At 33.2% G+C, this 15,588-nt stretch overlaps 1 protein-coding gene across 4 annotated transcripts; it reads left to right on the forward strand.

Moving 5' to 3' along the window:
- The first annotated feature begins 5,245 nt into the window (after positions 1–5,245).
- On the forward strand, positions 5,246–12,840 carry LOC110937970 (probable glutathione S-transferase). 4 transcript variants are annotated; one of them, XM_035988790.1, is made up of 3 exons: positions 5,256–5,520; positions 12,111–12,164; positions 12,272–12,840. In XM_035988790.1, exons 1-3 carry the CDS (start codon positions 5,275–5,277, stop codon positions 12,626–12,628), a joined length of 657 nt encoding a protein of 218 aa, XP_035844683.1. In that variant the 5' UTR covers positions 5,256–5,274; the 3' UTR covers positions 12,629–12,840. The 4 variants fall into 4 exon arrangements, with proteins under 4 accessions (XP_022036134.1, XP_035844683.1, XP_022036133.1 ...); XM_022180442.2 differs by lacking the exons at positions 12,111–12,164; positions 12,272–12,840 and adding an exon at positions 5,655–6,255 and having other exon boundaries at positions 5,246–5,574; XM_022180441.2 differs by lacking the exon at positions 5,256–5,520 and having other exon boundaries at positions 11,769–12,164; positions 12,293–12,840.
- The last annotated feature ends 2,748 nt before the right edge of the window (positions 12,841–15,588 follow it).

The raw sequence follows: 15,588 nt of genomic DNA on the forward strand, positions 1-15,588 counted from the left end.
ATTTATTTGACAACATAAACATGAGATTGCCTATTATTTTTGTTTATTTGGTTTAAAAAACCAATAGAAACTCGATCAATTCTTACCATGAAAGAACTTAAATGTTTTCTTATCATGAGAGCATGAGAATGATTTTTTTTTTCGGTGTATTTGAAATTGTTATGCATCAAGTTTTAAAAGTCACTTTAATTTTTATGAAAATTAAAAATTATGAAGATAAAATGAAAAACAAAAACTTTTTTTAATTATTACAAGTTTCTGTGTATTAATTCACAATAGAAAAAAAATACATGAAATATCATGATTGTAACTCTTCTTATTTGATACCGGTGGCGTAACCAGAACTTTTTAGCCGCTCGGTTGTCGCAAGGTTCTTTTCTCTACTGTTTACAATCAGGGGGGCCCAAATCATATTTTTTGTTTAAAAACCTCGGATTTTATATGTAAAAATCTAACAAATTTTGGTGACCAGAGGGTCAATAGACCCTATTGAGTATTGACCCCGCTCTGGTTCCGCCTATATATAGTGTAACGGCTTTCACCTCTTTGTCTTCTTTTAACATAAATATAACAACATACAAAGGTGTACATCATTTACAAAATTCGGCAAAGTGATTTTCTTTTGTAGATGTTAAACACCACAAAAATGAGAGAATAACTAGTGACATGATTTAATTGTTGAAATGAAAAATAATAATAATGATGCAGGGGCAAATGGAACGGATCGCAAAAGTGAGGGGCATCCAAGTGACATGTGTTTTGTAACAATAGGGCCATGTTCCGTTAAGTGTTATAATGATTGTTGCGAGCAGAAATGTAAGGATAGATCTGCTAAGACTGGATGGTGTGAAAAAATCCCTAGAAGTGGTCTTTCATTATGTCAATGTGAGTATGAATGTAACTAGAACAACTAGTTTACTCTTTCTTTTAGGTTCAATTAAAATTCAAATAATCAACAATATATTAGTTATGTTCGTTTATTTCCTATTCATAGTTGCAAATGTTGTGCTAATCATATCATCATTGTTATACTCAGTAAATCACCCCAATAACAAAGCTAAGATAGGGTCTCAGGAGGGTAAGATGTAGACAGTCTTATCTCTACTCCGTAGGAATAGAGAGGTTGTTTACAGTGACCCCCCGACTCGATAGTAATTTTGTATTAAGCCTTGGACATAAGACACGTAACACTCAGCAATTGGGACAAAGGCCGATCAATGCATGTACCCCTTTCTCTTTCAACTATCAACGCCACCACAAGATGCATGATTAACCGTCTGCTGCTTTTAAGGTTATTTTTATAAAATTAGTAAAATAACGTTAAAACTAGTGCAGTTTCACTTTTGCCCCCACCAGGGCCCACACATATATACAATATATACTAATCATATATCCATATATAATGAGCGAATGAGAATATGACACATGAAAACTCACATTAAAGGGTATGAAAATATTTTTATTTTGAAATTACAAAGGGTATCAAACGGACTCCGATTGGCCTCATTCAAGCGGCATTGGAACCGTCTCATCGAACTCTACGATGCGAGATTTTAGGTTTTCATTTTTAGATTTATAGGTTGTAGATTTTAGAATTTTTGTTTATTATCATTGTGTCTTTTATTTATCATTGTGTACTTTTTCCTCGATATTGTGTTATATTTTTTGACATTGTGTTATATTTTGCTTGAAATTGTATCATCTTATGTCATCCATTGTGTCTTTCTATACTTCTTATTTTTAGGAGTTTTTTAGAATAAGTTAACCCTTGGTTTTCCAAATGCTGTTGTGTGACCAGTTTGGTAAGAAATGCTTCTATCATCGATTACTGAAATTAATAAAGTGGATTAATTTGAATAGAATATCTGAAATGGTCAGCTCTCTTTGATAATAAATAAAGACTATAAATATATAGTATTACAAATAAGAATTTATATTATGTGATATTACGATGTTATATTGCATTACATTATCTTACATTAAGTATATACCGTTGAATTTATGCTTTGTTGTTGTCTGGTGATATATGTTCATGGTTGAAGAAGTCACTAGGCTCTTCCAGGTCGGTCGACTAGGAAGTTGCGAGTACTCAGCCTAGGTAGAAAGTACTCAGACATGTTAAATTATAAAGAAATTAGTTTTTAGAAAATTATATATGTGTCAAATATTATATATTCACTAATATTTATAACAAAATATGTGAATATCAATATAAATAAAAAATGCATGTTCAAATAATTAAATATTTCAAAAATTGATATTAATTCCTTGAAAACTGATACACATAGAAATTATATTTCTTATAAGTCAAACTTGGACCGAGTTGACCAACTAGATCCGATTCTTGCCGAGGTTGATCGTATTTGATCGATTCTGAGTAAGTATTTACGCGAAGTTGACAAAATCATCTCGACAACCTATCTTATAGTAATTATGCGGCGAGTTACTCGAACTTCTAGACCTTGTTACATCATTGTATACATCACAAACTTTTATGAATACATTTTGGTAGGACTTGCTATATTTAGGACTTCATTCAACATTTTCATTTATAGAATTTTTTTTTTCAAAATTTTTGCTCAAAAAGTCACTCATTTAACTATGGAGAAGATTATAAAAATTAAAGTTTTCTAATAAAAATGAAAAACATTAAAGTTCACCAAAAGAAAAAGAAAAAAAAAACATAAACATAAAGGATAAACCCACAAAAGATAAAATAGGCATTATTCCTCAATATCGACGCATATTAAAAAGTCGAGAGGTAAAAAAACTTAAGGGATCAAATGTGACCATTAAACACCGTGCTAAGTAGCAACCCTAAACCCCAAAAAACTAAACCCTAAACCCTCAAAGTAAAGATGTTGGATCATGTACATGACAAAAAATGTACGAAGCATACGTGACTAAGGGTATGTTATGTTTGACAAAAGTAGCTGGTGGCTGGAAGTTGGTAGCTGTAGCTTTTTAGATATATTTGGTGTTTGACAGAGTAGCTGAATCTTTTAATAAAATGTATAAAATGACCAAAATGGACATAACTAAAAATTTAAAAGTTTGTGCATTAAAAAGTTCATTATCCTTAGAGGTTAAAATAGTCATTTTTCTCTAAAAGCTTGTAGCTCATTCTAAACGCTACTAGTAGGAGCGTTCAACCAAAAGCTTCAAGCTCCTAACCTAAAAGCTTCAAGCGCCTTCAACCAAACAAGGCTTTTTATTGAGCAGAAGTTTTTTCTTAAAAGCTTAAAAATACAAGCTCCTAAAAGCTTCATGGCAAACATACCATAAGAGATGAGGACAAGTGGCATTGGCTTGAAATGCAATTTAGTCATTTATCACTTAAACAACCTCCCCCATTGATTTTCAAACGGATATAAGTTTTTCATACGTTAGGATTTTTTTTTTAAAAAATATTGCACCGTATTAACGAGCATTTCGTTTTCTTTAATTCGGGCAGCCTATTGCTATAGTTTTCTTAAAAAAACTACAGGATTTTGAATACCCATTAGTCCATTACGTGATTACGTGATTTTTAATATTCAGCACATGACTACGTGATTTTGAATATCCATTATGTGATTACACATTCAACATAAATCATTACGTGATTACACATGCAGCATAATTTCATTACGTGATTACACATTCAATAATAAGAACTTAATTGTTTATGTTTTATTACGTGATTAAATTTCTAATATACGGTATTTCAAAATCACGTAGTCACGTAATAATACATAGTCATCTATTGATACGTAATTACGCAATCACTTAGTGTGGTTTCACATACTATAATGAAATCATGTAATCACGTAATGAGTATCCAAAATCATGTCATGTGTTGGGTATTCACAATCACATAATCACGTAATGGACTAATGGGTATTCAAAATCATGTAATTTTTTTAAGAAAACTACAGCAATAGGCTGCTCGAATTAAACAAAATGAAATGCTCGTTAATACGGCATAATTTAAAAAAAAATATTAACATATGAAAAAATTATAACCGTTTGAAAATAGGGGGGGGGGGGGAGAGGAGTTTAAGTGAGAAAATACTAGAATACCATTCCTCTATTTGGTTCTTCAATTGTTTGAACCTTAATATTAAGTAAATGTCATTGGCTAGTTTTGAGCCATTGATCTTGGATGATCAATGGCCCAAAAAGTCAAGTAAGCTTCGTACATGATTCAATCTGTTGTATGGGAGCCATACTCCAAAGTTAAACCCCTAAAGACTAAACCCTAAAAGGTAAAAACTAAACACTAAAGCAAAACCCAAAACTCTAATAACACTCCGATGGTCCAACAACACTCCACGGCCCAACCAAACCCGGTGGCAAATGTGGAGAAACTTGGGCTTGAGGTTGACGCCCACAAGCTATGGGGTAAATGGATGATGGACGATGGGTTTGTGGAAGATGTGCTCTCTATCTTAACGAGACCATTACCTTAACAGTTACATTAGTTATCTCTACTATTTATAGAAAAAAAAAAACTATAGGTAGACCAATGGACGTGTCACATTTTCACTCAAACCCTCGATCACATATGACGAATATGCTTCTAGCATATTATATTGGAGAAAATATAAGATTATGAACTTCTTAGTGATCTGAACTATGAGTAGGGAGCGGCGTACCTCTTAATCAGAACTATGGGTAGATCTGGATATAGCGAATAAAATCAGATCTCTTGTGCGCATACAACATGAGCAATCATAGATATTGTGAGAACAATCCACAACTAAAATGGAAACAAAAATAACCGAATATACAATGACCTAAAACATTGTTAGGAACAAACAATCCAAGGATGTTCGGAAGTTACCTCAACCAAATCAAGTCATGAAACAAGGTATCATCGGATCCATATTTGCTAATAATTAAAGTTACCTCACCTTTTTTTGAACCCCTAATTTCTTTTTTTGAACCCTACCTTGATGATCAATTGTTAGCACTCAACATATCAATTTCTAGTTTTTCTTGTTCTTTTGCAGATTGCTACACACTAAAATAATTACAAATATAACTTAACCGATCACTTAACTAACGAGAAGTCCACCATATCGATTCTTATCCAAGAACTTAACAAATAACAAGCAAGGAATAAATATGGGTTGGAAATGGTATAAGTAATAAAAAACAAAAAAAGTTGTTAGCTTATGAAATGAGGTCATGCATTACGCAACAAGTAACATATTTTATAAATATAGTCCTCTATGGAAGCCCACCAAACTTGAAACTGCTGAAGACTGGATCAGATCAGATCATTGAAACATGGCGGATGAACTGAAGCTGTACACCACTCCAGGAAGCACATTCGCTTTTAGAGTGGAACTTGCTTTGATTCTCAAGGGAATCAACTACAAAATCGTTGAAGAAAATACAAAAAACAAGAGTGCTGACCTTCTCAAATATAATCCTGTTCATAAGCAAGTTCCTGTGCTTGTACACAACGGGAATCCGATATCAGAGTCTCTTGTTATCGATGATGTCTGGAAAGGGTATCCAATCTTGCCTCAGGATCCTTACGAAAAGTCTGTTGTTCGATTCTGGGCTAAATTTATAGATTCTACGGTAATGATTTTGTCGTATATACTTCTATATATAATATATAACAATCCTTATTTTTCTGTTGTTTGTGCATATTTCTCTAGTGTATTCCTGCAATATTCAAGGTTTTTGGCAGCAATGGAGCGGTGCAGGCGATTGCAAAAGCTTGTGAGCAGCTGCAAGTAGTAGAAAATAAACTCGCGGTTGAAGGTAACAAGTTCTTTGGAGGTGACAATATTAATCTGATTGATATTGCGGCCAGTTTCATCGCGTATTGGCTTGGAACGCTTGAAGAAGCCACTGAAATAAAGTTTGTTACGAAAGACTAGTTTCCAAGAATAACCGAATGGGCTGATAACTTTCTTAAAGTTGAAGTTGTGAAGGACGTCTTGCCCCCGAGAGTAATACCTCCAAAAGCACAAGTGCTTGCCTTTTTCAAGCAGAAGTTTGGTGATTCATAATGAGCTACGCGTCGGTGATTAGTATGTGTGCTAATGAAGAAGAAGTTTTTTTTTTATTAACATCCATCAATGTTGCAGTAAGAAGCTGTTTGTGGTTGTATGCTGACAGTGTTTTGTAAGCATATAGACTTTGACAATGTTGAGCACTTGTACATGACTCATGTGGTATGCTGAGAGTGTTTTATTAACATCATATTTTGTATTTTAGGGGCTTTCAATCAAGCTATTATATCTTCTTGACCAATTGCTTGATTTGTGGTTATGTATCATTAATTCATTAGTCTCCTAGACTTTTGGTGCTATGGTTAAAAAAAGGGCGGATCCAATGGTGTTTTGGGGGTTTCTGGGAACCCCCTCTGTTCGGGAAAAAATGAAAAATTAGTGGAACCCTTGTATGATTTGGAAAAAAGATATTGATAATTGGTGAAAATCTACCAAAAGGAACCCGATGAAAAAAGTTACTGAATCCACCACTAGGTTAAAACTGAAAAGATGCGTTTAGACGATATACTAGGCTTTTGAATATTGTAGTCGAGTAATGTATATGCTAAACTAGGCTATAACCCCGTGTATTACACGGGTTAAGTAAATAAAAAATCAAATAATTAATAACGAAGATTTAACAATTATAAAACGATATTTTTAAGACGTTTTTCTAATATCCAAACAAAATTTTGTGCCATGTATGATCAAAACTTGTGATGTTTGTCAAGTTTATAAATATGAAAACATTTGAACCATCAAATGTTGAAATGTTCAGATTATGCATATAGGAATTAGCCAATTAGATAAAATTATATCGAAAAAATAATATTTAAATTTAAATTAATTAGATAAGTATAATTTATCGGTAATTATTAAATTATATAACTTTAAAATTTAAATTTATTACTATGATAGATGTAGTTATTATTTTTCTTGCATTTTAAACATATATTAAATTTAATAATTTAAATTAAATAATAATTATTTACAATTAAGGAATTAAGATATAATTTCCAACCTAGTAATTAAAAATTAAAAACTATAAATAAGCAACATAAATGTGCTTATGGTTGTTGTACTCTTAGCTTTGTGAGGTTTTTTTTTTTTAAAAAAAAATTGGATTATTCCTTTTTATATCTAAAGTTTCAATCTTTGACAATTTAAGTCTAAAGTTTCAATACTTGAAAATTTAACCCCTTTAATTATTTTGATTTTTCACTCTCAATTTAAATTTTCCAATTTTCCATCTTTTCCAATTTAACCTCTTTGGTTATTTTTTTTTACTTTTAACCCAAAGATTTCATCTTTTGCAATTTAACCCCAACACTTTTTACTTTCAACTTTGGTCTCTTATACTTTTCATTTTGGCGCAAGTTTTCCGTTTAACGTTTCGTTTTAAATTTTCCGAGTTAACACGCCGCAACGTACGCGTGGGGTTCAACGTTTTTTCATCTATTTTTCCACGTTTGACAGGCTCGTCGCAGTACGTCTATTTTCACCGTTTGATAGGTATGTCGCAACGCACAAATCAGAGATCGACTTAATTATTCTTTTAATATAACACAAACCTAAGATAGATAATTTTGTAATATCGACTTGAAATGCACGTACTTTTAAAACTCGTTCTTTTAGGATGAAGAAATAGTTGCTAAGTAAATTGATGAATATTAAAATATTAATTTATTTATATATTTATTATAATAGATGATTATGTAATACTAATCAGTGTAATTCTTTTACATGAAAACGGTCAAAGGGTCAACCTAGTTAATATAAATAAATAATAAAATATTTTATAAAATTTTATCTGTTTTGAAACATATTAAATTTAATAATTTAAATAAAATATTAAATAATAATTATATAGTATAGATTAATGATGGTTTAGAATAATGACAAGTGTCCATTTATTGGTTTTTTTATTATATAAGTATAGATATAGATTTGATTGTATAGTATTGATTTGTGATTTGACGCAGATAATGTCAAAGTTGTATAATATGAAATTTTATTTCTTTCATTATTATTATTATTATTAAAATATTTAATCAAATGGCACATCTAGAGTAGAGGTGTACAAATCGGTATTTATCAAAAACCGGTTCCGGTTATTAATCGAACCGGTTTTTTTCATCAAAAACAAAAACCGGTTTTTTTATAACCGGTTTCGGTTACTAACCGGTTTTTTTTTTACTCAAAACAATAACCGGTCCAACCGGTTAGGGTCGGTTTTTAACCGGTTTATTAAAAAACGGTTTTTTACCAGTTTAAACAGGTTTTTTTATAACCGGTTTCGAAGATAAATATCCCTATCCGGTCTCGGTTCTGTTCTAAAACCGGTTAAAAAAAACCGGTTTCGGTTTTTTTCCCGGTTCCGATTCTAAAACCGGTTTTTTGTACACCTCTAATCTAGAGTAATAAAAGTGTTGTTACCACGTACAAATGTAATTAGTATATTGAATACATATACATAGTATATTAAATACACATACATAAAGATGCTTAATAACATTAGTATTATAGGTCTGTGTATTTTTTATTGTATTCTTAATTGTCATTAGTAATGTAGGTATTTCACTTTAAGATTATTTATTTTATAGTACATTGTCCATTAGGGGGAGGGGGTGGTAATCTCTCACTCATCACTCACAACATCCAATCAAGTTCCGTCATGTCATCAACCATTATTCCATCACTCACAATCCTTTTTAGTGAAAATGGTCATCACTCACAACACCCAACAATACCCATCACTCACAACACTTACAACCTTTTCAACTCATCACATCACGCGTGAAGTTTATCATGCAAATTAAGTTTAACGCGTGGAAATTAAGGGGTGGGGGTAGTGTGTTCGTTGTTATCACGCGTGAAGAAATCCATCACGGAGGAATTCTCCTCCCACCCCGCTTGCCCTTATTGTAAATTATTTTTTATTGTTTAGGAAATTTACGAGTTATAACCTAGTGATTAACATATATAATAATATGTTATAGTTTGATATATATAATAATTTCAGGTTATATAAAATAGTCATAATATATTTTTGAAGGTGGTATTAATGTTTTATATTAAAACTATCAATGCATTAAAACACACATATAAGTTATCACATGAGTTATATCTTATACACGAACATGACTTAATTTTTTAAAAACACAAAACTATCTAAACACTACAAGAATATTTAGCAATAGCGGCGACCCTTTAGCGACGACACGTCACCGCTATTAACAATAGCGGCACATATCATAGTCTTTAGCGGCGACATCTGTCGCTGCTATTACCCTGTTTTCTTGTAGTGAAATATCTTATACACGAACATGACTTAAGTTTTTAAAAACACAAAACTATCTAAGATTTTGTGTTGACGTATCTTTTATTCTTAAATTTATTGCCTTCTCAAAAAGCTTATGAATATTTGTAATTTAATCAAAACTAGTATTAGGACACCATGTTTCGACAGGGGCATAACACTATGTAAAAATAATGTCAAAATGTCACCATGAACCCCAATATTGAAGTTCATATAAGAAAAAACGAAAATGGACTCGAGATTGTCGCAAACAACTGTGTTGCGACGAGGCCATTGGTATTCCCATATCCATTACAAACCAATCAACTTTTTTATAAAATTTGTCAACCAGTTATACGATTTAAGCAATGGTACTAATAATATATCATTTTCCTTAAGTATATAAATTGTTTAAATTCCCTTTATAAAAATACTAATTAGCCAAATATCCTAAAAAACAAAAACAATGTAAAAACAATCACATATTGGTATAATAAAAAAAAATAAATCACATGTAAAAAAGTGAATACAATCTATAAACACTAGTGTCCAAAATGCATTTTTTCCATAAGTTGCTCAATCACCGTTAAACTTAATCCATGTACGTTGTGTTGAGAGCTTTACAATTTTATTTATCTTGATTATAATCAATTTAATACAGTGTTTTGATGTCGTTAATGTTATGGTTTGAAATTACACAACACGAAACCCGCGAGGTTTACATGTAGTTATAAACTATGTTATACATATAAATATGCCATGTATTATTATTAGTTATTATTATTGTTGTTATTATTTTCATTATTATCAAATACCAAAGAATGAGAAAAATACTGGTCTTTGCTAGAATAAATAGTTATAGATTTCATGACATTTTTAGGGGAAAATTAGCGGAGGAGTAAAGGTAGATCCAAACTAATTTGAGACGATTGGTCAAGTATAAGACCATGTGTAGTGGGGCATTATAGGGCATTATATGGCCAAAAAAACGCCCCCTCCCCATTACATAGGGCATTATAGGGCATTACTTTTGAAAAAAAAAAATTGGTGGGGCATTATATATAAAACGCCTAACATGGTTTGTGGAATGGTTGACTGGGTTTGACCCACCAATGAGAAAATAGTTTTTTTTTTTGTTTAATGATTGGAAGGGGCATTATCAGGCATTGTTCCCACTACGCCACTTTTGCAATAACGCCCCATGCTGACTGGACTGCCACGTGTCGAATAATGCCCCATGATGGGGGCATTATTTTGTTTAACATGGTCTAAGTACAAGAGTTCGTGAAGACATTAAGAATTTTTAGAATGATGGTTTAGCTTGGTTTTAGGTTCTTGTCTTAAACCACCACAAGTGGCCTAGTGGTGGAGTGACTTGGGTTCTCCAATGGAGACCCAAGTTCAATTCCCATTAGTGCCACTTTGGTGGCCACCGACACCCGCTTTAAAGCCGAACCGAGGACACTTGAGGTCTCGGGTTTGAAACATGTTTCTTACCCCTCTTTGATGGCTATGGGTATTTGCCGCCAGGGATCCTTGTCGGGTGATGAACTGGGAAGGAAGATCCCTTCCGCGGTTAGAGATACCGTGCAACTACCCTTTTTTTAGGTTCTTGTCTTAGAAGCTTAGCTTTTCAGCTTATTTAGGTGACCCTGCATATTATCACTGCTCTGTGTTTCAATATGGTGTGTTATTAGTTATTAATCCCTATTATGCGTTTTTATACTCTATGTTTTTTTACATGCATATTTTGTAGTAGTTATGTATGTTTTATTTGACTTTTATGGTTGGATATGGCTTTAGAGTTGTGAGTCTCTCTCTCTCAGGGCCGGCCCTGAGAATTCGTATACCCTGTTCAAGCTCGAAGAAATGTGCCCTTAGGCCTTAACGAAATTGGGTATTGGGCTTACTAAAGGTCTAAATCTAATGCCAAATGGGTTAATAACTAATCTAAACCATAAGAATAGTTTTTTAAGAGGGCCTATGTTGGTGTTTGTATGCGTGTACCCTATTAAAACAATATTTTACATATACATATCGGGTTTTTTTCATAAAAAAATGTGCCCCTCGAGATATCGGGCCCTGGCCGGTGGTCCTCCCCGCCCACCCCCAGGGCCGGCTTTGCTCTCTCTCTCTCTGAAAAGCAACCTCTCTATCATTCGGTCATTCGGTGCAGAGGTATAATTTGTCTATATCTCACTCTCTTTAGACTCCGTCAAGAGCTTAGCTATGGATGAAACTGTACCGGGTGTAGTTGTTGTAGAGTTCATGACATTATTAAAAAAAATAAACTTTGTTCTATAAAAAAAAATAACGTTTATGTATAAAAGAAAGCTTATTTGTTTTTCAAAGAATAATAGAAAGAAAAATGGATGGTGATGTGTGGAAAACGGGGAATGCTGGCCATAATAGAAAAATAATAAAGTCATAGGTTATGAAATGAAGTCATGCATTACGCAACAAGTAACGTTAAATTGTATAAATATAGTCCTCTATAGAAGCCAGCCCACCATACTTGAAAGAAAGTACTGCTGGAGACTGAATATTCAGCCCATTGAAACATGGCGGATGAACTGAAGTTGTACGCAGCTTCAGGAAGCCCATTCGTTTTCAGAGTGGAACTTGCTTTTATTCTCAAGGGAGTCACCTACAAGACTGTCGAAGAAAATATCAAAAACAAGAGTGCTGACCTTCTCAAATATAATCCTGTTTATAAGCAAGTTCCGGTGCTTGTACACAATGGGAATCCGATTCCAGAGTCTCTTGTTATCATTGAGTACATCGACGATGTCTGGAAAGGGTATCCAATCTTGCCACAGGATCCTTACGAAAAGTCTGTTGTTCGATTCTGGGCTAAATTTATAGATTCTACGGTAATGAGTATGCCGTCTGTAATTCTATGATAATCTTTATTTTTCTTTTGTTTGTGCAATTTTTGATGAATGATTCGGTTTCATTTGAGCATGTTAACTTTCGCCAGTGTATTCTTGCGATACTCAAGGTTTTTGGAAGCAATGGAGCGGAGCATGCGATTGCAGAAGCGCATAAGCAGTTGCAAGTAGTAGAAAATAAACTCGCGGTTGAAGGTAACAAGTTCTTCGGAGGTGACAATATTAATTTGATTGATATTGCTGCCAGTTTCATCGCGTATTGGCTTGGAATGCTCGAAGAAGGTACTGGAATAAAGTTTGTCCCGAAAGACAAGTTTCCAAAAATAACCGAATGGGCTGATAACTTTCTTAAAGTTGAAGTTGTGAAGGACGTCTTGCCTCCGAGAGTAATACCTCCAAAGGCGCAACTGCTTGCATTTTTCAAGCAGCGGTTTGGTGATTCGTAATGAGTATGTGTGCTAATGAAGAAGAATAAGTTTTTGTGGTTAACATCTGTTGCAGTGAGAAGTTGTTTGTGGTTGTATGCTGAGTTGCTGACTTTGTAAGAGTTTGTTTAGAGTTTGACAATATGTTGAACATTTGGTACAAGTGGTATGCAAGTTTGACAATATGGCATAATGTTGTAGTCAAGGAAATAAACAATATCCTTTTCAAGTCTTATTTTCTTCTACTTCTTATTATTTTTTATGGCTAAGATATACGCATTGTAATTTTGTAATTGTCGGGTCTCAGTTGCTTGTTGGTCTGTGCTTTTTCTATATTTATATAGAAGTTTCGACTTTAAAAAATAGTATTAAGAGGCCAATGAGCTACAGCTCAAGTGGCATTAAAGGAGAAACGAAGATTTGGGTTTTAGGCTAAAGGTCTCAAGTTCGAATCCGGTTTCAACCAGGGTTTGTTAAAAGGTAAGAACAAATCAACGAGAAATTATAGGACCAGATCAAGTCCATCATCCTTCCCAAATTAAATCAAGGCCTAATTCCAGCCATACGCCAACTATTCTCCAATATATTGTTTTTTCTTTCATTGTAATTATCAAGTTAATCAAGGCCAAAATTCTATTTCAATACAAAATAAAATGGTATCTGATGGAGTATGGTATTGGATCCGATCCGAACGATCGGACATTTCCATTACTTATTGTATTTTATAATGATATATATCATTATTGCTTACTAACCCAACGCGAGGCCCACGATGTACTTTATGCTACAATGGGCTGGGGACTTGTAGAGATAACACTAACTGGGCTTGGCCCATTGAGGTTAGGTGAGACCCATGTCTCCTATATAAAAAGGTGTTCACCTCATTATTAGGGCAAACAAGATGGAGCCGTCACACTTTTGTAGCTGGAAATAGAGGATTCTTCCTCTACCGGCCAATTTTTAGAGTCTCACTTTTATCTATTCTCTTTTGCACATCAGGAGATCGGCCCAATCATTTCCAATAAGGAAAGGTACATTAAAAATCAAACACAACTCAAAGTTAAAACCTGGTTAGACGACTTGAGCCTAAACACATTGGCCCTTATTCTTCAAACTTGGATTAGCCCATCAATACAGTCACACATTACCCGACCTTTTTATCACCTCTTTATTTCACATAACTTTATTCGTTAGTTTTAGCTAACCAATCTTCAGCCATTTTCATTTAAGCCCAAGTAATTTTGTTATTTAAAATTGTTACCACGTCACTATGTATTTACTCATATTCCCAAATAAACATTAAATAAGTCGACCGAAACACAACATTATTTTAAGTGTACGTGTATGACATGACACGGCATGAATAAATATTTGAGTCGTATTAGGGCCGTTTTAACAGTTCAAAACGTTAACCTGGCATGATTATCACCACTAATATATGGCTCATATAAGCCTTATGTATATAATTATTGTTGTCATTATAGAAAAAGATAAGCTAAGGTTTCATTAAAATGATCATTAAGATAGTTAAGTTAGAACGATTGAACTGATTTTAAAAGACTAGTGACTAGTTTGATGATTCTCACCGTTTATACCACAATGACCACAACTATCTCAACGAGTTTCTCTTTTCTTGTGAATTGTGATCGTCTTTTTACTCGTGAAAAATGGGTGTTATCTGACACGTGGAGGACACGTCAGCTTGCGCTAGAAAGGGGGCGTGGAAGAGTGGCGTTATTGACACGTGACACATTTTTTTATTGTTAAATTATATTTAAAAATTCTATAAAATCTACTTAATTTATAAAAATACAATAATAGTAATTAAACAAATAATGTTTATATTTAAACATTACGTATTTAAAAAGAAAAACCATTACATAATTAAAAAAACACATGACATAAAAAAATCTAATAACATGCCAAGCCGAAACCTGACGGAATTCACGGTTGTGTTCGTGCCTGAAGTTTATGAGAGCGACTTGTATGATGTCGTCCTCCCTAAGGTCGTTACCCGCGTTTTCCACCACGGTCTGCACCATCTCGAATCTTTCCACCGCCAATTGAAACGTGTCACGTCAACGCAAATTTGGTCTCAACGCCAAATGACCCACGCCGTGTCCCGGCTGATGTGTACAGTGTTGACAAGTTTTCACACGGCTTGTAAACGCTCACACCGTGTAATCTAATAAGTGGATATTGCACCTCAATGGCATCGAGTCTTCAACCCCTTGTTATATCTCTCAGGTTTTAGATATTGTATTTTTTTTTTTTTAAATCCATTACTCCCATTTTTGTGTTTGTCAAAAGAATCTAACAAAATTAGCCAGTGATAAATTAATTAGTCACTATCCCTTTTATATTAAAGTAACGGATAACCATGTATAAATCAACCTGTCGGCTGGTAACAACCACGTGATTTATATTTTATAATGTACTTAACTTATTATAATTATGATTCGTTAAGTGTTTGTTTTTTTCTTTTAGTTGTAATTATGATTATGATTCGTTTTGTTTTTTTCTTTTAGTTAGCATGAACCATGTTCTTCAACTTTAATATATATGGATAAGATCAATAGTCACTTATTATTTAAATTATGGCCAGATCTAGATGCTTTTAAATCTAGGTAATGCCCTAGGGTTTCAAAAAAATAGGGCTTTGAATTTTTTTTTAACAATTTTTATATAGTATTTGTGTATTGTTGAATTAGGCCCAAATAAACAAAACAAAAATAATATTTATTGTAAGGTTCAACTAAAGAACCAATTTTAAAATAAAAGAGGTCCAATTCCAACTCAATGCAATTTGCAATTCATATTTAATTTAGGCCGACATCGTCATTCTCGCTAACTATAACGTCACACATGCTCATCCCGCTCAATGGAGTCACGGATTGGGGAGAAATTAGAGGCTAAACTAGGAGAAATTATGGTGCCGCAGGATAATGCGGTTGGTGAACGTCTATTTTTTTATAGTAATC

Source organism: Helianthus annuus, chromosome 4, assembly GCF_002127325.2.
Source record: "Helianthus annuus cultivar XRQ/B chromosome 4, HanXRQr2.0-SUNRISE, whole genome shotgun sequence".
Lineage (NCBI taxonomy): Eukaryota > Viridiplantae > Streptophyta > Magnoliopsida > Asterales > Asteraceae > Helianthus > Helianthus annuus.

Excerpts from the sequence above, each read along its gene's own strand:
- LOC110937970 (XM_022180440.2), top strand. The coding sequence starts at position 11,853 with ATGGCGGATGAACTGAAGTTGTACGCAGCTTCAGGAAGCCCATTCGTT. Across the intron at positions 12,165-12,271 it reads CTAAATTTATAGATTCTACG|TGTATTCTTGCGATACTCAA; the intron begins GTAATGAGTATG and ends AACTTTCGCCAG.